This window comes from Symsagittifera roscoffensis, chromosome 4, assembly GCF_963678635.1.
Source record: "Symsagittifera roscoffensis chromosome 4, txSymRosc1.1, whole genome shotgun sequence".
Taxonomy (NCBI): Eukaryota; Metazoa; Xenacoelomorpha; order Acoela; family Convolutidae; genus Symsagittifera; species Symsagittifera roscoffensis.
In genome coordinates, this window is record NC_087065.1 from 10,893,253 (window position 1) to 10,918,896 (window position 25,644).

General features: G+C 33.1%; 1 protein-coding gene across 3 annotated transcripts in view; it reads left to right on the forward strand.

The window, feature by feature from the left end:
- LOC134843616 (uncharacterized) overlaps positions 1–25,644 on the forward strand; it is a 54,630-nt gene that overhangs the window by 20,851 nt on the left and 8,135 nt on the right. For 2 of the 3 annotated variants that reach the window (XM_063859779.1, XM_063859781.1), the window contains exons 2-8: positions 5,718–6,100; positions 6,578–6,763; positions 14,157–14,300; positions 14,375–14,506; positions 14,792–15,007; positions 18,518–18,708; positions 24,005–24,275. In XM_063859779.1, coding sequence (XP_063715849.1) covers positions 5,718–6,100; positions 6,578–6,763; positions 14,157–14,300; positions 14,375–14,506; positions 14,792–15,007; positions 18,518–18,708; positions 24,005–24,275 — 1,523 coding nt within the window. Of the gene's footprint in view, positions 1–4,774; positions 4,950–5,717; positions 6,101–6,577; positions 6,764–14,156; positions 14,301–14,374; positions 14,507–14,791; positions 15,008–18,517; positions 18,709–24,004; positions 24,276–25,644 lie in introns of those variants that run through there. The other variant, XM_063859780.1, reaches the window with a different exon arrangement.

The window sequence follows — 25,644 nt, forward strand, 5'->3', positions numbered from 1 at the left end:
GCAATAAGTGAGCAGTTAAATTAGGAGAAACTCTAGGACAGAATAGTTTATGGGCCGCAAACTGGGCTACAGAACATAAAAAAAATAAAAAATAAAAAAGTAAAAGAGAGAAAAAGAAAATGAAAGCCAGTGCTCCAAAAACAGAAACTTTTTAGAACATAACGATCTGCAAAAACTTAGAATAAAATTCATTTAAATTGAATTTTTACTCGAGATAATTAACGCAAGGTCAAATATTTTCCCACATAAGAGGGATTGTAGTACTGCTAAGGAAATAGCAGAGTATCTCAGAAGAGTTTGGTTATCAATATGATGTAATGTCGGTAAGGGTCAAAATGAGCATGAGTTTCATGACACAAAGACAATATTTTAGGTTCACTTTGCGATTTATGTTAATATTACATATCAAAATTGTATGCTTTTAGAAAATGTTAATTCGTTACTGATTGAATTTGGTACCGTGTGAACATTCGACTTGTCAAACATCGGAAAAACTAAAAAGTGTTGAAAACATCCAAAAGTTTGCTTTGTAGGGCATATATCCGACGTTTTTCAAAAATTAGGGCCAATATATGATTTTTATCGTTCGTTTAACAGATGCTATTGGGATCAAATTGAAGCCAAATGCCGCAGTTGCGCCAACGTGTTGTGAGCTTGCCAACAAGGGGCATGACTGGGGTTTAGGAACTTAGACGACAAGCAAATTAGACGATCACAAAATAACAAAATTTAGACAATAACTTGCGTGCAAATTGCGTGAAACTTGTTTACAGACTTAAATTATCTTTAAGCTGAGTAAATACTGGTTACCCAATTTAGGCAATAACTTGCGTGAAAATTGCGTGAATTTTGTTTACAGACTTAAATGAACTTTTGGCTGAGTAAATACTGGTTGTCCGTAAATTCCGTTTCTTTACGATCATCTAATTTGCTTGTCGTCTAATTTCCGAGGCCCCGGTAGGACTCAATATGAAAGTTAGAGCCGTTAACCGCTGCAAAGCGGCGAAGTGAGTGTATCGCGCTGACCGGCGATCTTAAACCGAGTTCAAAATTTTCTAACTGGAATGCAGCAAGGATGGAACGATAATGTCTGAAAGTCTTAACTCATTTTTTGTGGTCGTTCTATCGCTCAATGAATGCTGTTTAGGCCATGAAACACAAAAAACAATTGCGTCGACAAGATTTGCTCTGTAAAAACATTCCATGGTTCGAAGGCTTATTTTCTTGTTTGTACCACCGGGCATCAAAGTGTCATTTCGAAGACATGTCTGTCAAAAGAAGGAAATCTAATGGAAGGGACCCTCGGGAGAGATCACATATATTGGACATTTTTATCATTATTGGATATATCTCGCCACAAATGCCCAACATTTTTGAGTACAAATTGTAAGAAGATTGTTTTACGTCGTTGTTTTCTATCTCTTGATCAATCGATATAGAACACTATTGCCAACCTCTAGCTCAATGTATCAAATTATCCATATTTAATTTTTTATTTTTTTTCCCTGGGCTCGTGAATTAATTTTGCCCATGGAACTGAAAACAATTTTCAACTTGAACAAAATCACTTGATCGGATTTAAAACAAGTCTGATTAAATTTCTTAAGTAGTTTTTTAAAAAGTTAAGTCCTTTAATTGTCTTCTTAGACTTTAAAAGTGGGCGAAAAGTCCTTTTTTGTAGAAATTGATTTTCTAATCATCGTGAGCTCATCAGACTGTGAGTAAATTTTACTGAAAAAGAAATCGTTGACAGTAGATAAAAATGGGAACTTTACTTCCATCGATTTTCCATTGAACAGACTGCATGAAATCATTGTACAATTTAATCGCTGTTATATAACTGAGTATATTTGAATATCAAGTGAGCAATTTTCTGCTGGAAATTTGAGGAAGGGTAAACAATACTTATCTCTTTTTTTATTATTTTTCCTTTTATATGTTAAAAAAAACAAAGAAACATCTCACGGGGAAAGTATCAAAACAAAAAGTCGCCTACATATTTCGCCACTTTTGTATAAATTATTATTTTATTTATTTTATGAGTCACTTTCGTTTTTTTCCCACTTCATTACCTGTTTTTTGATAATTAAAATTGATGTTATTTACCTGTGGCGAAACAGAACAGCAGAAGCCAAACTGTCAAAGCGACAACTGACATTTTCCTTTTGATCATTTTCATTTTTGTTGCAAAAAAATTTGCTGCAATTTACAATTTGCAAAGATGGGTGAAGAGTTTTTCTAATTTCAGAAGAAAATTGAACGTGCGTGCAGTATTTCCATTTCAGTTGCACGTTTTTCATGTCATTATTTCCGTTCCGATTTTTTGCAACCTTCATTTTCACTTTTAAATTTGACTGTGGTTGTTGTTAATTTCAACCTGCAAGGCAAACAGAAGACATTCTAACGTTTTGGCTCAAACCTCAAGTACAAAACGGTTCCTTTATTGGCTGAAAATCCAAACCATCACACTACTGTGTTTTCTACTAGATTTAATCTGTAATTTCTTACCAACATACCAACCGAATAAATATCCAATGTCTGCAGCAGTATTTTTAATTTGATCGTATTTTATAGTACTGAAAATCAGACTGCATTTGCGTCGGCGATAAATATGATTCAATAAATTTCAATGATTTGTAATTTCATGAATGAGCCATTTCCTCTATCCCAGGTTAAAAGATAACAATAGTTGAATTATTAAAACGAAATCCGTCACTTTAATCCCTCAAAATCGAGTGGGCTGAATTTATTCAAACTTTAACCTTCCTTCAACAAAAAAATATCTGGGGGCTAACTTTGCCCAAATTATAATGATATTTGGTCTGTTAACCTCAATTTTCACGCTCGTTTGTTATTCTAAAATTGATCTTTATCTAAAATTTATAAATTTACGTCAAAATTTTGAAAATTCTGCAATCATTTTGTCAAACTTACATATTTTCAACCATTTTCAGTTAAAAAATTAATTGTATTCAGTTTTTCTGTATTGAAAATTATGTTCTCGACTCAAATTTTTTTTTTTCTACATAGCAATTTATAACACCAATTTTTAGCTGCTTATTCGAAGCAAATTGTGTACAAATGTCATTATAATTACTCAAGTTGCTCTTACCAAAGACGGTGAGTTAAATCGAGCGAGAGATAATTAAAGCACGATTGTTTTACAAGTTTTACAAGCACAAATCTTTTTTTGACAGCTTAACTCTTGTGGTAAAAACAAAATTTTACACCATTCAAATTAGCTTCTGTGAGCGTCTGGCAAAGGGGATAAAAAATATCAAGAAAAATATTTGTACGATGGATGAATCATTCTTTTTATTCATGCATTTCTGTCATCCTTTCACTCCTTATTTAAAAGAGATTTAAAAAAGATTTAGCGACGTTTTTAGAGCGTTTTTTGTTGCTTCCTTTTCCACTCAAACCAATAAAATCGGACACTTCTTTTTATCCGTAAATTCCTGCAATTTGTGACAGTGTGGTACTCTTTTCAGCTAGCTGCTTTCTTTAGAGTACCATTTTGATGTAATTATTTGCATCTTGCTGCGTTTTTATTGTTTACACAAACTGTTCCAACTGCTCTTGTTTGTCGACTTTTTAAAAATTTTACCACGAAGGATTTTTCTTTTCGACAGACATGTTTGCTTAGAATATATTTTTGTGTCGTGATTGGGTTTTGTTTTAAACTGCGAATTAACTGCTTGGTACTGTCGTCTGTTTTGGTATTTTAATTTGATAATCAGTTTCTACTTTCCTGTGGATTTTTTCCATTTGCGGCTTCCTCTGCGCTTCCGGACTTTTTGTGGAAAGCGCCTCTGAACTCCGGATAGAAGTTGGCAGGTAATTTCACCATTTCTATACACAAACCAGCATGGTATGAAGACCCACTATGTACAACCCCACATGGTAAAAACAGAGTTTAGCCCGTTTTCATTTTTTGGGACAAAATGGGTTTCAGATAATTAACCAAAGTAGCCTCCCGGTGGTATACTGAAAACGGAATACTTTATCCTGCCACCTATTATCATACCATCTCAGTTTTCTAACAAAAGCCCCAAAACTGAATTTTGGTTTCTTTTTATCTAAAAGATTATCATTTGGAAATTCATTGCGAAATTAATGACGAACATCGATCAAATATTTTTAGTGCGATTCGTGGAAAAAATGAAACAGCTTGCATAAGATCGTTTTTGTTCCCTTCAAGTTTCCCAAAAATGTCGACAGAAATCGTATTTCTTTAATTTTTCAATATTTCAATTTTTTTTAAAATTGTTGATGTGCAACAATTTTATAAGCGACTGCGTGAAGATCGATATCATTACATAAATACAAAGCAGCTATTATGCAACCATTGTCAATTGCAACTCAACTATCATTCGTATATGCCATCGTTTTCGATTTTGTTTTGCACGTTTCCATTAAGCACTCTTGCATCCTAAGTCGAAGTCTAAACAAAAGTATCCCGACTGTAAACATGTCCAAGTGAAGTTACACTCTTTCTCTGGTTTTCTCTCTGTGGGACCTTAAGAAGCTTTTATACTTCGTTTACTTTCGCAGCTTTGACATTCGATTACTCACGCTAACCAAACTAACTTGAAATGTTTTGCCAGCAAAATTTGCCATACTTTTGACTGAAATTGTCCAAAAATTACGCATTTTAACCTAAACAAACCCTTCAAATATAAAAATTGCAAGAAACTCGGAAAATCGAAAAACCAGAAATAAAGTTCTTGTAATAGATCATCGGAACTTTTGTGGACTTTTCACATTTTCATTTTCAAAAGTTTCAAACGTTTGTTTTTCTAAGCCTGCTCAATTGATATTCTCTCGAGAAAAATCTATTTCTACCATTGAAATATTCTCAATTTACCCCATTTTTACCAACAGTTCTCCCCATTGTCCATTTTGAGACTTTTTGTCGTAAATCAACACACAATGTCGCCTGCTTCTGGGTAATTTATTCACATCTATTGTTTCGAGTAGCGGTAATAAACTACTTAAGACATACTAGTACTTATAAAGATGGGTTAGAGTCCTTTGAAAGGATACTTAAACTACTATCATTGTCTGAAAAGTAACTTTTAAGCACCTTTCAAAGTAAGATTAAAGGCTCTAAAAATTGATCTGTTGGCATGCTCTAATGGTATTTTATGACTTAAACTGACCATTTTTGTTTTGTCAATGCCCTTGGATGTCTAGAATCTAAAAATAACAAAAGCAAGGGGGTCATCCTAATAAGAATTCTGTTCTTTGCGTAATTTATTAATAACTGAACAAGCGTAACAAACTGTATCAGTTTTATATTTGAGTATGAGGTATGGTAATTAAAATTTTAGTCATCATGTCGGCATTTTTTGACCAGCATTAAAAAAATTTTGGATTCGGTTTGATGTTTTCAAAAACTGAGTCTAGTAAAAAACATTATCTGATAGTTATTTTCTTTTAGAAAGCTTATGATTAATTTTTACAGCTGATTTGATGTCAAATAGTATCTTAGTTTTAATTAATCGATTGGGTGATCAAAACTTACCATTTTTGAACAAATCAGATATCTAAATATAAGTTTCAACCTTCTTCCGGCGTCGGGTTGCGTTTCTATTAATTGACGCATCCGTAACTCAACCCATGCAAATCGTACCAACAAAACACTTATAACTTATCAATTATTAATCTTCTAGTCAAACAATAAGTAATAATAACTCTTATACTTGTAATTTCAGCTTGGTAACCTTTCTTATACAATCCACCAATCGGCAATTCATCGCTAAGATACTACAAAGAAGTTACTTCTTATCTAAATTTGGTCTCAGAAGTCCGTCATACGAAGAACGGAAATTTGCAGTTGCCTCAGCCAAAGCCCGTTTGAAGAGAAAAGATACCCAAATAGTGACTGCAAAGACAGTCCCAGAATCAAAAGAACCTTCAGAGAAGAGAAGACGAAAGCAAAACAAGACGGTCGTTGGAAGAAATATTAAAAGCGAGTCATCCTGCTTCTCTGTCGTTTCATCATTATCTAATCCAAGGTCGAACGTAGTATTGGCAGATATGTTGAAGCTAGCAGTTCTTTTCGCAATTTGCTGTTACCCCACATTGGCTTATGAAAGTAAGTTCCACTTGATTTAGTCAAATAGATTATTTTCTACAAAAAAAAGTATTTTTTTAAAGTCTCTTCAAACAAGCAAAACGGATATCTAGCAGTCTTCTAAATAATCAAAAATCAATTTTTGCTAGCTTTATTAGTCATTAGAGTTTCCTGACTTTCTTATGCTAGAAGTTGGCTAAAATCAGATTGTGAATGTTATACTGAAATATAAAAACAAACTACTTTTGTGTAGTGGATTATAGTTTTACAAAATTGTTTTGACAAAAATATTTTTTTTAGATAAATGAAATAAAAAAAAAAGGGTTTGAAAGCTAATTGCAACAAATTTTTCTCGTCTTTTTTGACAATCTTACATCCCAATTTCAACTCGAACTTCAAAAAAACATTTGCAGTTTTGTCGAAAATGTGTAGCAGCTTTTAGGTTACAGCAGTTTAAGTTCCATGCCGTTTTCAATTAGTTTAAATTGTTCCTTTCAGAGTCGAAGAACACAATCGAGTTCACCTCCACTTACCCGAAGGAGATGCAAGTGTTGCGTCATGATGAGGTCAAGATCAACTGCCCCAAGTTGTCGGGGGCACCGCAGAGTGCGAAGATCATGTACTTCTACCGCTTCCAGAAGGGGGGACCTGGCCAGAGGGAAAACTTCATCAACGAGAGCGAAGGTCAGTCTGTTTCTTACTGAATTTAGAGAATTGCAAAACGTTGGAGCTGACCTAATTGATGAAATAGAGCAAATTATCAATTTCAGAAAAATGGCTAATTTTCCATTTAAAATTTTTGTATCATAATCATCTGAACTTTCAACTATGAAGGCAACATTTAATAAAAAACACAGGTTGCTTTTTAAAATTGTGTTTCGAAGTCTTACTTTTGCTACCTATTGTAGCGTAGTCTTTTGATACAACTTAGCGTAGACAATGTAATAGTTCGTCTCACAAACCCCTTCCAATTGAATTGATGCAAGGTAGTTTAAGCAGAAACTTCGCTAATACACGCAAAGTTTAACCTTTTGCTTTTGACGCTGCTCGTGGGGATGGTTTTTAAAAAACTAAGATTGCTTGTATCCGGGATAAACACTCAATGCTCCTATTGCCAAGGTCTGCTTAACAGTTTTTCTATCAAATAAGGACCAAATTCAGAATTTTTTAAGTTTTTTTTCAAATAGTCCTCCACACTCTATGATAATATGGTTACACCTTTTTAACTCTAAACAACTTAATACCATACAATTTTACTCCCTACTTTTTGTTGCCTTAGCGATTCAATATCGCTAAATTTTAAAGCCATTTCTATAACTCAACAGCGTTTTAGTCCAAAATGAAAACAAAATTACTTCAAGCGGTACTTCTGTAAACATCAAAGAATTAAATGAGAGAAGTTTTTGCCTTTTAAAGCCAGGCATTTTTGCGCTACTTAGTTCGCGTAAGTTTTGAACAGAAATGGCCTAGCCAATAATTTCAATGAATCGTTCCAAAACAAAACGAATTGGCTTTGCTAATAATTTCAATGAATCGTTCCAAAATGAACCCAAACAATCAATAGTTCAATGAAATTCAAAGACCCGTAAATAAATAGACGGCCTTTGACTAATATGACCTAATTTTTTACAAATTTTTAGCCGATATAGAATTTTAAAAAAGATTTAACCAACGCCAGAAGCCTAGACATTAGTCATTTTTGGAGTCATTCTCGAACCCAAACCTATAAACTGATCACTTTGTCATTTTTTTTGAATTTTTGGCACATAAACGCAAAGCTAAAGGGTTTGCCAGCCCCTAGTCCCTAAAATAAGGGCAACTGTCCTGGGGTTAAATTGCTAGTGCACAAGTCAAGTTCTTGCGTTTAGTTTTGTTTCCGAGAGTCTGCAAGGAAACGTCTTTTCAAAAAAAGCTGAAAAATTTTAAGTTGGTTTAAGAAATGAATTTGAGTAATACGACAGAATGAACAAAAATGAGACAAAACTTACACTGGCTGAGCACAAACTAGATAACCCTTTAAATAGAAATCGGTTTTGTCTTCGTAAACGGACATTATGTTTTGTACTCTTTCATTTAATACACGGTACTTTTTCCTTTTTGTGAACTTGAAATTCGTGAGCAGACGCTATAAAAATTGGCTTGTGTTAGATGAAACTGTGAATTCGAAAGAAGACTCAATCATAACTTGTTTTTTGGGTTTGCGTGTGTTTACCACTTTATTACGGTATAAAACGGCTGTCAGATTTTTATATTTGTTGGACATTTTACCTCAAGTTGTTATGAATTAGCACTAGCAGCTTTTTCAGTAACATTAACAATTTAGTGAAAAATCTAATTGAAAATAATTTACTAACTTGTCAATAAAATTCTAAAGTAATTTAGGAAGCGTCAATCTAGCATGTATAACTAAGACAAACGAAGTTTTTCAATTTGATGCCTGCGTTAATTTGAGGATTAAATTTGGTGTGATAAGAGTTAAGATAAGGAGTTCATACATCAGTATATTTAGTGAAATGACTAGGAGTTAAAATGTACGGTGCTGAACTGAAAAATAGGATTTAAATTGTTGTAATTTTAAATTGTCAGTAGTTAAATGACTAGGTGTTATAATGTACGGTGTTAAATTGGCTGGTATTCAAATTTAGGATACCGATTATATAATATTGAGAAAAATATTGGCGTCTAATAAGTAATTAATAGGACCAACTATTTTATCTCAATCTCATTAACAAGGAAATCTCAGCCGTTTTTGCGTTGATACATCTCAGCCGTTTTTGCGTTGAACAACCAATAGCTTATCCATTTTCTAAGGTTAGCCAAAATATCAATGTTCAATTTCCCCTAACTCAACTAAAAAAGAAAACTTTTTTTTTGATTTTTCGAACGAACCTTCTGAGCCTTGTTCTGATACGATTTGTTGTGTTGTTTACAATTTCGAACAAAACGCCGGAGTATTTTTGTATTAGGAAGCTGTTTTTTGAGAGCGCTTTCAATTTTTTTAAAACTGTTTTGAAAGAGTTTTTTTTCGCATCACCTAAAACTGTGAAGGCAACATTTAATAAAAAACACAGGTTGCTTTTTAAAATTGTGTTTCGAAGTCTTACTTTTGCTACCTATTGTAGCGTAGTCTTTTGATACAACTTAGCGTAGACAATGTAATAGTTCGTCTCACAAACCCCTTCCAATTGAATTGATGCAAGGTAGTTTAAGCAGAAACTTCGCTAATACACGCAAAGTTTAACCTTTTGCTTTTGACGCTGCTCGTGGGGATGGTTTTTAAAAAACTAAGATTGCTTGTATCCGGGATAAACACTCAATGCTCCTATTGCCAAGGTCTGCTTAACAGTTTTTCTATCAAATAAGGACCAAATTCAGAATTTTTTAAGTTTTTTTTCAAATAGTCCTCCACACTCTATGATAATATGGTTACACCTTTTTAACTCTAAACAACTTAATACCATACAATTTTACTCCCTACTTTTTGTTGCCTTAGCGATTCAATATCGCTAAATTTTAAAGCCATTTCTATAACTCAACAGCGTTTTAGTCCAAAATGAAAACAAAATTACTTCAGGCGGTACTTCTGTAAACATCAAAGAATTAAATGAGAGAAGTTTTTGCCTTTTAAAGCCAGGCATTTTTGCGCTACTTAGTTCGCGTAAGTTTTGAACAGAAATGGCCTAGCCAATAATTTCAATGAATCGTTCCAAAACAAAACGAATTGGCTTTGCTAATAATTTCAATGAATCGTTCCAAAATGAACCCAAACAATCAATAGTTCAATGAAATTCAAAGACCCGTAAATAAATAGACGGCCTTTGACTAATATGACCTAATTTTTTACAAATTTTTAGCCGATATAGAATTTTAAAAAAGGTTTAACCAACGCCAGAAGCCTAGACATTAGTCATTTTTGGAGTCATTCTCGAACCCAAACCTATAAACTGATCACTTTGTCATTTTTTTTTGAATTTTTGGCACATAAACGCAAAGCTAAAGGGTTTGCCAGCCCCTAGTCCCTAAAATAAGGGCAACTGTCCTGGGGTTAAATTGCTAGTGCACAAGTCAAGTTCTTGCGTTTAGTTTTGTTTCCGAGAGTCTGCAAGGAAACGTCTTTTCAAAAAAAGCTGAAAAATTTTAAGTTGGTTTAAGAAATGAATTTGAGTAATACGACAGAATGAACAAAAATGAGACAAAACTTACACTGGCTGAGCACAAACTAGATAACCCTTTAAATAGAAATCGGTTTTGTCTTCGTAAACGGACATTATGTTTTGTACTCTTTCATTTAATACACGGTACTTTTTCCTTTTTGTGAACTTGAAATTCGTGAGCAGACGCTATAAAAATTGGCTTGTGTTAGATGAAACTGTGAATTCAAAAGAAGACTCAATCATAACTTGTTTTTTTGGGTTTGCGTGTGTTTACCACTTTATTACGGTATAAAACGGCTGTCAGATTTTTATATTTGTCGGACATTTTACCTCAAGTTGTTATGAATTAGCATTAGCAGCTTTTTCAGTAACATTAACAATTTAGTGAAAAATCTAATTGAAAATAATTTACTAACTTGTCAATAAAATTCTAAAGTAATTTAGGAAGCGTCAATCTAGCATGTATAACTAAGATAAACGAAGTTTTTCAATTTGATGCCTGCGTTAATTTGAGGATTAAATTTGGTGTGATAAGAGTTAAGATAAGGAGTTCATACATCAGTATATTTAGTGAAATGACTAGGAGTTAAAATGTACGGTGCTGAACTGAAAAATAGGATTTAAATTGTTGTAATTTTAAATTGTCAGTAGTTAAATGACTAGGTGTTATAATGTACGGTGTTAAATTGGCTGGTATTCAAATTTAGGATACCGATTATATAATATTGAGAAAAATATTGGCGTCTAATAAGTAATTAATAGGACCAACTATTTTATCTCAATCTCATTAACAAGGAAATCTCAGCCGTTTTTGCGTTGATACATCTCAGCCGTTTTTGCGTTGAACAACCAATAGCTTATCCATTTTCTAAGGTTAGCCAAAATATCAATGTTCAATTTCCCCTAACTCAACTAAAAAAGAAAACTTTTTTTTTGATTTTTCGAACGAACCTTCTGAGCCTTGTTCTGATACGATTTGTTGTGTTGTTTACAATTTCGAACAAAACGCCGGAGTATTTTTGTATTAGGAAGCTGTTTTTTGAGAGCGCTTTCAATTTTTTTAAAACTGTTTTGAAAGAGTTTTTTTTCGCATCACCTAAAAAAACTTAACAATATGAAGACAAAACTGTGTTTCACCCTCGTGAAGTTTTTCTAAAGCTTTGATTGTTTGAAAAATTTCAATTCAAGGAAAAAAAGCGCGCTACTATTTTTCTATAAACGAGTAGCGCGTGCGGCGACGTATCAAAATATTTCGAAATGAATTAAGCTAACTAAATTGTTTCAAGGTGTAAAAATTTGAAAATAAAAAAGAAAAAAAATCATTTTTAACGATATTAAAGCTAATGCATATACCTTAATCTGCTGTACATATATCTACAAACTTTGAGTATACAGCATATAACTTTCAGGTTACACGACAGCCGGAAAATCAAAAGTTTTGTACTTCTGTGAGAAATCTTGTTATATCTACAAGCAAGTTTATTGTTCAATTTACCGCTTATTTGGCATAGAAAAAAAAATTGAAATTTAAATTATTGTGCAAAAAGTTGAAAAACAAAAATTTCAAAACATAATATGTAGTTTGAATTTTTGTTTGTTATTTATTTTATGAAACAGATGTTGTCGATGGTGCCTAATTGATTATTTTTTAAAATAGTATAGTTCTCACATCATACCACGCACTACAAACGGCACTTCATTGAAGAAACGTAAAAAACACTTAATTTTTATAGTTTTGTATATCGTCGTAGCATTCTGTTTTACTTGCCCAGCAGCCGGCTATCCTTGTTGATATTTCAAAATGTTTGACAATTCATGTCTGTCTTACAAATATTATTATTCGTTCAAGAGGAAAACGACCCTCATGTGAACAATTCCTTAGAGCAAACCTAAGTCGCGCTCCGATTTAAAACCATAAAAGTTTTGTTCAATTATCATCAATTTTCAGACCAGTCCTCCCATCTTAAATGGAAGCTTTCATTTTTTTCACTGCCAAACTGCAGCTGGCTTTCAGATAAAAGTAGTATTTCTGCTGAAAGTTTTAAAACCATATTCTCCTTCCATTCTTCAGTTTTGTTGGCTCAATTTTCATTTTCTGTTCTCATCAAGGCTTTATATCAATTTATTTAGTCATATTGGCGATATCGCATACTGAGTTCTTTGAAGATGCGTGATTAATTATAAAAATATGTTAAAAAGTTGGTTGCTGGAAACAATTTATTATAATTTCATTCAACTAATTGACTTTTCTGTGACTTCATTTCTTCTGTCTGCTGAAATGTCGCATAATTTCGGTTTTTCTTTGAGCGGTAATCTCGTCTTGTATGCCAGACGTCTCGACTGTTTGCCTCCATTTTTTTGCATAATTTTGCAAATATAGGGCTTCAAAAATTTCGATTTATTCACAAAATGCTTTCGAGCTTAGAGGAACTCACAATAACGTTCATTAAATATCTTCAATAAACAACATCACTTGAAAACTTTCTGGGAGTTGCATCTTAAAAGCATTTTTAAGACTCAAAAACTTGAATCACTTAAAGTTGTTCAAAGAGAGCGCTTTTAGTGAAACCTCTTCAGTGAAAATGTTGTTCTTTTTTTTGTTTTTTTTTTGTTAGACTGAAACAACTTAAACAAATTTGTTTGTCGTGCTGGTATGCAAATCAGCAATTCAAACATGTGTATATAGATGGTTACCGCTGCCGCTTTATGGTACTTTTATATCACCTTATCCGCCCATAAAAAAAAGATTTTTCTCTTTTATGATTAAGCAAATGCAGCAATGATAGCACATTTTGTCAATTTAGTTCCTTTTTTGTGGCTTACAAATGTCGGTATGATGTTTGAACATACGTGCAAGCTTTGAGCATCCAAGTTAAGCAGCTAAAACAAAGAGCCGACTGATCAAAAAGCAGACGACTTTTCTAAGCGCGTTGTTTGAGTTTTATTCGTAAGATGATCCTAGATCGCAATCAAGTTTGCGCCCACCTGGTGAAAATTAAAAAAAATTTGTTTTATGAGGAAAATAAATTTGTTTTATGAGGAAAATAAATGTGGTTCAAACAAACAATCTCGAAAAAAGAAAAAAAGAAAAACTCAATATCAGGATAGAAGATCCCAAGTCAGAAAATCCCGTATCCCAGAACACAAATATCCACTGCTTACACAGCCTATTCTTGTTTGCCTTGCTGAAAAACGACAAAAAATGACCTAATTTTAATTTTCCAGCCAACAGTTATACCCGCTTATACTTTTTGTTTTGTCTGCTCTTTTTAAGGTTGTCTGCTGTTTTATTTTTGATGTTTCACCCGCGCTAGGCAATATTTGAGGCAGTGCTGCTGTCTTTTGACAAGCTCTTTGTTATTAATAAAGAGATTAATAATTCATAACAAGTGGTGGAGGGGTGGAATTGGATGACTGCGTTCGAATAGATTTGAGACTTAATTCGTAGAGTGACTGGTATTAACGGAATTTGTTTCGGTCACCAAAAAAAGAGAAAAGAGAAAAAATAAATTTTTGTTTGAATACTGATGAAAAACGCCAAGCTATACCAAAGGAAAAAGTCCGCCCACATGTAAAACAGCCAACATTAAAAATATTGGAAGTCAAACAAAATCAATATATCCCTGATGAAAAGATATATGAGAGATATTAAAACAAAAATTGATCCTTCGAGTAATTACTTAACTTAAATTTATTTTATTGGAATATCAGCTAAAACCAATAATCAAAATTGGCTCAGTTTGAAAAAAAAAACAGAATTACACCAAGATACCATTATGTTTAACTTGTCATCTTTATTCAAATTTTGAAATAATTTGGAAAAATGGTCAAATTTACGGCATAAATTTAAGCGATTTTTAAAAAAAAATAATTAAAAAAAGTTCCAAAAAACATCTTTTGTTCACGTGATATTTTGGTTTCAGGTCAATACTATATGAACACAAAAACTGGTCAACTAATAATCCAAGATTTTGACAGTCAAAATGAGGGCAGATACTCTTGTGCAGCCATGGTATCATCAGTGGGCGGACGAGTCATTACGTCATCCACAGTACGAATCGTGATAGGTATTGCATAATTATTACATAATTAATTACTCAATCAACCCGAACGCACTGCATCTGAAATTATATGTTTTCAGGTGATAAAGAGCGAGATCAGTCGTCTCAAGACAATGATTTGATAGTCATTGAGAATGCCGAAGAGAAGGAAAACACGTATAAGATATCAAAACCAGACATCTTACTTGAAGGCCCGATTGGCAACCCAATACGTGAGTTTTGATTGAAGTTCAAGAAGTTCGTAAAAGGAAATTTTTTGATTTCCCCTTAAATACTCGATCATTTGGGCCAAAAAAACAGTCTGGGCTTCCTGAAGCTTTTTGATGTTCGTCTAGTTATAGCCTCCTATTGGAACGTTGCTGACGACTCTCTGAGAAAATATTATAACTTTTTTACTATCAAAGTTTGATGTCTTTTGTACTTTATACACAAAGCATGAAGACCTTCGCACCCACCTACTTTTGAGTAGAAAACGCCAAAAACAATTTTTTTTATAGTGAAAGTTAGTTGGAGCACCCTGCCACCTTCTGGAGTGTCCTCGCCCATGAGTCGGGAGGATCAGATGGCGATTGAGAAGTTCAGCCAGTTCATCATCCAGATGAAGCACAACCAGCACTTCTTCGAGGACTGGCACAACCTCACCCTGGTCGACAACACCAGATTAGAGCTCGGCTACTACCAGCAGCTAATATACTCCAACGAGTACGAAACAGGTCAGTGTTCTCATTTCACCCTGTATGTTGTATAAACAACGCCATTTCACTATTGTAACAAACCACCCTTCTTCGACAAAACTTATCATACAAATACTCTTTTTGTAAAACTTCTTATCATACAGTTCTATATAATATCATGCGTGCAGAAAATTCTATGAAAATTGTTTGATAAACGTTTTCCATTACATTAAAATTTGTTAATTGAGAAAATTAATGCCTATTTATTTTCCATTAATCAAAAATTTGCTTTACATTTTTGCGTTAACACAATACTCAAGGATTTTCTCGAATAAGAAATCTCATTGATTGAGTGGAAAAGTTCGGCCCAATGACTTGCATTTGGAGTTTCGCCATCAAAGATACGTTTTTTCTAAATTTCTCTCATAATTATGAGTAATAACCGTCACTTTTGTATTTAGCTAGAAAATGTTTATATAAATAAATTTGATAATTGAATATATCTTGACCTGTTTTTTGACAGACTAAAAATTATCTTACCATATAAACACTTTGGGTTCAAACAAAAAATTTATACCTGTATAAATAAATAGCATTTCACTATCAGCATCATACATCAAGTCTTCAATGCAGGCAAAATTTGTTCCAGAACATGGCCAAAATGACTATTTTCAAACCCCGAAGCTTGAGAAAAACAATTGCAGACAAAAGATCTTTTGTCATTTATTTGAAACCAAACAATTGATATCTTCATTGAAGTGCCACCCCAAAACATAGTTATTCCTTACTTTATTCGAAAGTCCCAACAACTATACAAAATAATCAGATTTGCAAAAAATATGTTCAGAAAATTGGAGTTTAAAGTTTTCGCTTACACTTTTTCATTTCAACTCAAGAAGTTGATATCATCATTGAAGTGCCACCACAAACCTAATTATTCGTTATTTTCTTCGCAAGCCGCTACAACAAAATAATCAGATGTGAGAAACTGTGCTTAGAAAATTATAGGTTAAACTCTGCGCTTGAAATTTTCGAACGCTTTTTTTTTGTTTCGACATATTAATTTTGTTATCAGTTTTTAAAAGATTAAAAATTGCCAAAAAAGACGTTTATGAAGCAAATGAGGAAAAAATTTTGCCTGGTGTGAGCTTTTTTTGACTTTTTTAGTTTTTTTGAATGAAGTCTTAAATATCTTTAAGTCCTTATATTGACGTTCTGAGCTCAAATTTAGAAAATAATTCTCCTGTGATAATTTTTTGTAAAGTTTTGTGGATTTTAAAACTGCTTATTTGGCCACTTTGGTATAATTACGCGTGCTTCTGAAGCAAAATCATCCCGTGCTTCTTATTACTTTTCGTGCTCCGAATGCGTAAGCGTCGATTTATTCTGGCCCACAAATCATTCTGGCCCACAAGCCATTGGGTTTTATTCATTATTACTTTTTATACTTTATTCAGCGTGTGCGGGGAAATTTGCAAAAAAAATGAAAATTGATGAGATTGCACTTTTCCATTTTTTGAAAATTTTATCAAAAGATCAGTTTTTCATTTTTTCATTTAACGAACAAAGCAATCAACAATAATTCACGCGCTTTATGTTACCCATGGCAAATAACTCAAGCGCAGCGATGCAAGCGGTCGCTACTTACCATTTCGAGTTTAAAACTCAATTTTTACATAGTAGGAACTGTCGCTTTCCTTCAAATTTGAGAGTTGTCTTTTTTTCAAAGTGGTCGCAGTGCCAATTTAATCAAAGTTTGTTACGAAGTTTAATTTTGAGACATCCTTTATAGCTTACTTTAAAATTGGTACAGTCTCATTGAGCATACTTTTTTGCGCACATTTTACAAAATTCATTTGGAAAGCTGGGAAACTTTAAATGAAATCAATTATTTATGATTTTTGAGGCTAGGCAACCTTATAGAAAAATTTTTTAAGGGGCTCAGCTTCCAAATTGCGAAAATAAACAAAAAAAAATGTTTTTCTTTTAAAAAATCAGCCTAACGATGCATTCCGTATTGCAGTTTTTCACAATTTCATTCAAAAAGTTATATCAATTTGGTATTTTTCAGTTCTAATAGTATAACTTATGCATGCTGATTTGTAATTGAAGACTGATTGGGATGCAAAGCGTAATGTGAATGGCAAAGTTTACTATTTGGCAGGTATGCAAAATAGCACGCCACCTTTTTTGTACTTGGTGTGCTCAAACGAGTAGAACCGGGCTGCTTTTGCTTCAGTACGGTTGACTCAGATCAAGTCCTAGAAGTATCACCGTATATATATATTTTTAAACCAACTGAAGTGCTGGTATAACAGGGCAAAGATTTGAAGGTTTTAGTTGTCTTTTAATTGACCTAAAATTGTTTTTTGAAATGTAAAATTTTACTAACATTTTTTATATCAAAAAACAATTCCAGGCCAATTAAAAGACAGTTGAAACATTCAATTCATTGCCCTGTTATACCAGCACTTCAGCTAGAGCAAAATAATATATAGAGTGGTATGTCTAGGACATGATCTGAGTCAATTGTACTCAAGCAAAAGCGACCCGGTTCTACTCGTTTGAGCATACCAAGTAGAAAAAAGGTACTATTTTGCATACTTTTGAAATTCGATATTGATAGACCTAAATATATAGCCAATAGTACTAACTATATATTTAGGTCTATCAATATGGAATTTCAAAAGCTAAGATTGAGCAAAGAGTGAGTTAAATTCATTCTTTTGCTTAATAGAAAGTTTAATCAAAAGGTATCAGCTATATGCGAAACAATGTATACAACTGAAAAAGCAACAAAAAAGTTTTTTTTTGTCTGAAGAAAAAATAAAAGAAGCTAGCATAGTACCAAGATTTTGACGTCTATTTAACATATATTTTGACAGTGACCTGCAGTTGTACACGCGACGCAGTAGTGTTTAGATAAAAATAATAAATAAAACTATAATTCAGTTGAAGTTTATCCTACGAGACCTATATTAAAAAACCCCATTTAATTTGTTTTTCAACCATACTGATTACTTTGATTTCTTTTGATGACAATTTTCAGCATATTTCGAAGTCGCCTGGCATGAAATTTCAAATAAAGCTCAAATAAAGGAACTCTTTTTGAATGGGATTCTAAAATTAAAGAACCTATCGACCTGTGAAATTTGTTTTCAAGGTATACAATTGAACAAAATATATGGAGATAGTTTTTTTAACAGTGCTTTTCTCCCATCAGAAATTTTGCTACAGAGACATGTAGTTTTCACTGACTAACAAAAATGTCTTCTGTAAACAAAAATGCAGGCAAAATTATCTCGATGGTAAGATTAATCATGATAGCGTTTCGAGGCCAACCAAGACCTTTACTCTTTGACCAACGATAACATAATTTTATTTTTCAGGATAAAATATTTTGACAATCGGTTAACACAATATCGGTTTCCTATGAACCGCAAAATATTTTTGTTTCTTTGTAATATATTTTGAGAATAGTCAGCTTGGAATAATTGTTACTAATAATTGACTGCCAATAATTGACTGGGAATGGTTATTTTGTTTCAGGTTTGGGGGTGTACCGAATAGTCGGCATGACATCAAAAGGCGAGTACAAATTTTCGCCCAACTCGGATCTCTTCACTATCCCCGGTCCAGACCACAGTCACGACAAGGGCGAGGGGGAGGGGGGACTTGCAGTGCCCGAGATCACTACCTGTGTGTCCATATCAGATAGCTCCATGCTCGTCGAGTGGAAGGTCAGTCATACAATTTTTGAAGATATCTTCACTACTATTTACTTCCATTTATGGCATCTAATACATTTGTAAAAAAAACAATGGATCTTGCTTACTGTTTCCCATTTTTGATAACGATTAAGGATTATCCTCAAACCCGATAAAAGTTATTTCACAGACAACAACGGAGACCTTGGAATTAATTTCTCCCTTCTGCAATAGGGGAGAGGAAAAGTAGTTTCGAAGATCCATGATAATTTTTGCTTATCGCATTTACTTTTTATATTATCAAAAAACACAAGCCATGAGATTAAACAATTGTAAAAAGAAGCGTTCACAATTTTGGACTAAGTGAACATCCTCCCAAACCTTGCCCCCCCCCCCCCCCCCCAAGCCCCACACTTGATTTACATTTTTTTTTTCGTTTTTTGACCAACTTTGAAGAAACCAATCTATTTTCCCTGTTGTTCAATAGATTTTATGGCTCTTTTCCAGTTTCCCCTCCCCTTGATTTTTTCTGAAATTCAATTTGTGAAAAGCTATTTAAAAATTTTTTTCATGTTATAAACTGCATCAAAACGTGTCAGCGTGAACAAGTGAACAAATTTTGACAACATTTTTTAAATGCAAAATGCCGTGTGATCAATTTTTGAGCAGCCTAATTTTGTAACTTTACCAGGGGTGGGAAACTGGAAAAGAGCCGATTATACTTTAAACAAAACAAAAGAAGTAAGAAAAATAGCTGTAAATTAACATAATTTAAAACAAAATTTAAACAATCTAATTGTAACATAATTTAAAACACTTCCATTTGACTTTAATTGAGGTCAGTTTTAACAAGTTTTGTGTTGAACTGAAGCTATAACCATTTTATCGGGTTTCATTGAAACCTTTGTCTTTTTTGAGAGTGGAAAATTACAAACAAGTTAACCAGCTGGCTTGCCAACCACAACAGCTGTTGGTCACAGTTTGACCTCGTTTTGATTGTCGTGCTGAAATGTATTTACTTTTATAGAAGACCATGTTAGCATTCGTTAATTTTACACGAAAATCCCAACGTAATTAAAAGTCATTCAGTAAATTGGAAGTTAACAAGCTATGTTCCATTTTGGAGGCTAGAAGAGTTCATCTGACTTCCAGGACGCAAACTATAATTTATAATGAGTTTTTCAAATCTCACTTTTTCAGCCCTAGATTTCATTGAATTAAACATAGGTAATTCTATCCCAGCTTTTAGATTTGAAAAGGCGCGCTAGTCTAGTTAGTGGAATTATTCCTTGGGTAATTCAATATCTATCAATTAAAGAACTAAAGAGAAAATAGGAAAATTTTCTGGAAAATCCTTCACTTTTGAATATGCAAAAGCATAATTGCTTATTCTTTAACAGCCCTAGTAGACACTAAAATCAAATTTTATGGATTTTGTTGAGATACATTTTTGATAAGTCTTCATTCTTTTTTTTTTCAAAAGAACAATGAAGCTTTTTTCTTTCCCCATTAACGCGCTTTAAATTTTAATGAATCAAAGAGTAATTTTAAAAACATGAATACGAAGATTACTAAGGTATTCTGGAGCCTGCATGTTTGAGTTCGTTTGAGTGTAGCCTATAATTTATTCTATTTTATATATACGATTTTTTTTGTCAAAATTTTCCAAAAAGTGCCCAAAAACGGGCACTTCTTGACCTGTTTTTTTAAAAAATTGCCTGCGGCGCAGAATATTTGGCCAAAACATTGTCTTTTTACTGCTTTAGGAGAGCTTGGAAAATCAATTTGGCCGACCTAAAAAAAGGTTGTCAAAATTTTCGAAAATTTTTGGAAAATCCGCCCCCCCCCCCCCTCGAGAAAATCCTAGATCCGCCCCTGATGCAGGAAACAATTATTAATTCTTAAAACTTATAGTAAATATGACTGCCCATACCATGGTGATGTAGTTTTCACATTTGTAAGAATCGATAAGACCTGTTTGCATGCGTCATTTTAGAATGATTTGGGCTCAAATTACCATGCTACAAGTTGAGCAAAGAAAACAAGAATGGAACGAAACGCTGGCGATAAATAAAAGTCAACTCTGGCCACTTGAAATTCAAGACAAAAAATCAAAACCGTAATTGTTGTATAGAAAAGTTCTCCCTCCCCCGCCCCCAAAACATTTTTTGTCGGCAATGTCGAATCATTGCACAACTATAAACATACTAAAATAACAGTTGTAGAAGTGCAAATGAGCTCAAAAAAATCAAAAGAACTACTGAAAAAAATAAATGGTCTCTAATTTTTCGATTTCAAAATTTTTTTAATACTGGCATTTTTTTGATAAAACTAACCCAATTTGAGAAAACTGGATCAGCAGCTAAGACTTTTTTTATTCCACTAGCAAATTAAAAATTATATCACAGTTCGTATCAGCTCCTGAATGTTCCGATTGCCCTTGTACGTAAAGTAGTTTTAAATTAAATTAGGATTGTTTTTGAAAAAAATCTCCAACAAAATGATATATTCCGCATCTAACAGCAGATCAATTAGACCAAATAGATTGCCTGAATTTAGTTTAGAAGGTTTTATGTTCTGGAATACATCACCGCTGACGCATAATACAACGAAAGATATCGCCCGTTTTTGTTCCGACTTTCGATACGAATATAATTCGCGCTATTAACGCGTAAGCGGAGATTTAATCCGTCTTATAAATCGTTCCAAATTGGTTGAACGAAGCTTATTTGCCATAATTGATGTGATACAAGGAACGAAAACTATCTTTTTGTACTTTATATGGCGTGTGGGGGGATGATTTTCATAAAAAATTTCAAATTTTAGAAAAAAAATTTTTTTTGTATTATTTCATATAATGTTTTTATGTTATTACTGCTGCTCCATAAATCTTCAAAAGCAGTCGGAACACTCAGGGCTTCGCCCTGATACGAGCAGTCTTCTTTTGTTTCAAATCGAGCATTGTGGAGTTTTCTCAAACCCTCATAAATTTTGCGAAAATGATTGCCGTTGAAATATTGTTTATGTTTGAGCTCAAGAGAGGAATAAGCAAAAATCATTTTTCAAAATTGAAACTCAATTATATTTTTTTCTCTTTAAATTGCAATGGTTTATCCCTTCAATTGGTTTCTCGAATCGAAGAGCGTAATTTGCCTTCCATTTAGCAACTAATTTTCGGGGCAGTACATTTATGCCGAAGTACAACAGTGCCAAAAATCAATTAGAATACTGTTTTTAGTCATTTCAAATCACTGACAAATCATTTTATTCAAATGGACGGAAATTGAAAATACAAAAATCAATGGCTATTTTAATTGATACCGCTTCATGAAAAAAAAAAGATCTCCAAGCGCGGCTCAATAGATTTACCTGAACAAACAATTATCTCAGCAAATTGTCAAAATTTTTCTCGGTTACGCTCCAAAATTAAACAGTATTTTCGCAAAACTACCAATGATTCACAAAAAAATACTCAAAATTCCGAAATATGATCAATTTTTGAGACTGGCGAACTCATTTTCAGTTTCGGCTTTGTTGTACTTCGGCACTGTTGAACGCTTTCTATTTTTCATTTACCAAATCAACTCAAAAGAAATCCAAAGTCGAGCGGCGAGAAAAATGATCTTTATAAGTATCTTCACGTCGTTCAATGGCACTTAATTATATTTGATTTTCAGATATAACCTTAAAATAACAAAAAATATATACATCATTAGTTGTAGGGTGGGAAAATGAACCATACTTTTATAGTGTTCAAAATTCAACCGTCAATGTTTTTCCAACAGTATTTGTGCTAATCTTCACGATAATTATGATAAATGAGGTCGCAAAATAAATTGACAGCCACTTTTTCTTTGCGTTGGATATTTACCAAGTGCTCTGAAGTTCTTAAGTTTGAGAAAAAGAAATTTCCTATTTGGTATATTTTCCTATTTCCTATAATAGTGGGCTGACACGGAGGATGTTGATTAAATATTTCGCAGATATTGCTATCTGTGAATGGTTTGTCTTGTTATTACAAATAGCAAATATAGTTGTCTTATCTTGTTTGGACACTTCACAAATTATGTACCCAGCTGAATTTCAGCAAATACAGAATATTGGGCAAGGCTGCTTTTTGTCCTATTGCATGTAATGATGACGCAACAAAGCAACAATTGCCCGCATTTTTACAACTGCTAGGAGTGATCTTAAAGCTTGTGGAAAACCTTAAACGTATGTTTAAAGAATTGAAAAATTTTATTGGTTTCCATTTGGATATATTTTTTTCTGTTTGAAAAAACTTTAATTGCGTCATAGTTCCGAAAAACCAATTTTTGTTTTTGCGGTCAGAACAGAAAAAATACATATTTTTTTCCGTAAACGTAAATTCCCCTCATTCTTCTGTACATTTTTGATAAACTTTGAATAATTGAGTAGCTTTTATTTATTCTGATGCGTTTCCTCAATTTTTTCCATACATATGAATGAGTCACCTGTTCTGAATTGACAGGAAAACAACCGCAGATATTTTTTGTTTTGGTAAATTTTAATATTGACAGATCGCACGAGTAATCACGGTCAAGATTGATTGACATTTAAGAAGCAGAAAAAGGCAGATTTTTTGGTTTCCATTGATTGAGTGGTTTTTGTCCGTGTTCTAATCCGATGGTTAAAGCAGATTGGTACTTCAAAAGACCACGTGAACAAAAAGCCTCAATGAGTCAGATGGCACGCAATTTGTGCGAAAAACCAATAAAACATGTGAATTTTATTTAAAGATCCAAGCTATTGTCTGATAGCTTCGATCTTCTGTTCCGTACAGGAGACTGAAAATCAAATTTTGATTGAAAATTGCCGATATGCTCTTTAAATGAATATATATGTGTAATTTTTTTATCGTCTGAGGGCTTGAATACTTTTTCAAAATCAAACAAGCTTACATATATTTTCTATTTTTTGACAGGTTTCCAGCTTTTCTGCACAGAAAACTCGAAGGGAGGAAAGTTTCATTTTAATTTGGAAAAGAGTATCTGAAACATTTTGCATTTCACAGTTCGATTTTCCGGAAAAATTTAGCCAGAAATTAACAGGCCCAAGACAATACGTACCTTTACCAAGAGGGCCTTGTTCTAAATAAATTCTATGGCTGCAAAACTTCTAAAGGTCTTCTTAGAGCTCGATTTCAAACTTCAAAAAAACTTTTCTAAACTTAATTGTAAGCTTCTCAAGCTCGAATCAAGAAAGCTCGAACAGAAAATTGAAGCATTGAAAAACCTAATTAAACTTGAAGAAAATTTTTAATAAATAATAAAATTATTTTAAAAATTTCGATCAATTTTTATTTCAGCTGGACACGGACTCGACAAATGACGTCATGGGCTTCATCATTGCATATTCCAAGGTCAACTCCCTCTCATCCCCCAACGATGACTCATCCTACACGCACCCCGAAGGTCACATGCACGACACTTGGGAGCAGGATGTGCACGTGAACACACCCAATAGGAGAAGCTATGTTATCCAGGGTCTCCAGGCGCACACGCAGTACCAGTTCAGAGTCCAAGTGGTTGGCAAGGGCGGCACCAAATCCACGTCGGCTACCAAGTACTGCAGCACAAGTGAGGACCGGCGATTTTCTAGATTGGGGGGTAGATTTTAAAAGAAAACTCAGTGAACATTTAAAAGAGGATCAATTGAACTTATACAAATCAAAACGCCAAAACGCCGTATATTGGAACTTATTCAAAAGTGTGACCTAAAATTGCATTTTTCCCCATATTGAAAGCTTCCCCATATTGGTAACAATTGTCAAAGAGGTGATTGAGAATCGTATATTGAAAACTCACAAAATAAGGAAAACTTTTAATGAACCGAGAAGCAATCTACACTACCAATTACAAAAAAAGGATAGCCGACTGCTGTGCTGGGCAAAAAGAACAGAAACTTTCGAAAAAATGTAGTGGTTTTTGTTCGTTCAGCTATGAGGGGATCTGAACAAAAGCCTACAAAATAATTACATTTAATATTGAGAGTAGAATACCGAACTTCGGCACCGTTTTGATCAAAAAAGTAATCAGTACACAGAAAAATGAAAAAAGTTTAACTATTTTTTTCAAGTTGCAGAATTTTTTTTGGTTTAATAGCTTTTTTCTGTTTTCAGAAGGCTCTAAGTATATCCCTGGAAAGAAAAAAAAAGAAAATTTTCGGAGAGCAGAATGGTTTTTACTGTCTTATTTGCGTAATATAAGCCTGCTTGCTCAGTTTTTTGCTCAAAATTCGATAAAAAAAACTCAAACCGGTTTTTCTCTACAGAGCGTTATTTTTTTTTGGTAATTGTTTTTAGTAGGAATCGAATCAACATTGCAATAACCTTTATATAATATAACCCTCAAACACTTCCGATGATTGTTTAGGGTGCTTGATTTTGTGAAGAAAACCAAAGGTAGAATTATAATTAAAACACACATTTAGCACAGAATGTTTCGATCATATTCATCAAAATCTACAAAAATCAAAGTTTTTCTTTTTTTTTCAAATTGAAGTGTGATGAGAAACTATACAAACGAGAATAAGGCATAATCGACATCATTTGTTCAGAGAAATTGAATAACCAATATAAAACTGAAAACAAAACTTAAAAAAGTTCAAAAAAGTTTCTCAATGGTTTTGAATACTTTTGGAAAAATTTTTGCCTAAATTGCTCTTGTTAAGTTTTGTTTTGCCTAGCAAGCGCTAAATAATTTTAGTTTTACTAAAATAAATTGGTTAAAAAATTTTTCCTTTTCCAAAATTTTCAGATAAACAACGTTACTCGATTGCTTACTCGTTTGAAATTAGAATGAAACTCGAAAAAAATTTCAAAGATCGGAAAATCAAAAGCAGCCTCTCAAAAAAATCATATGCAACAACCGTTTTTGTCATAAAAGAACAAGAAAACAAAAAACATTATAAAAATCTCAAAATAACGCAAAAGTTCCCAAAAATGAC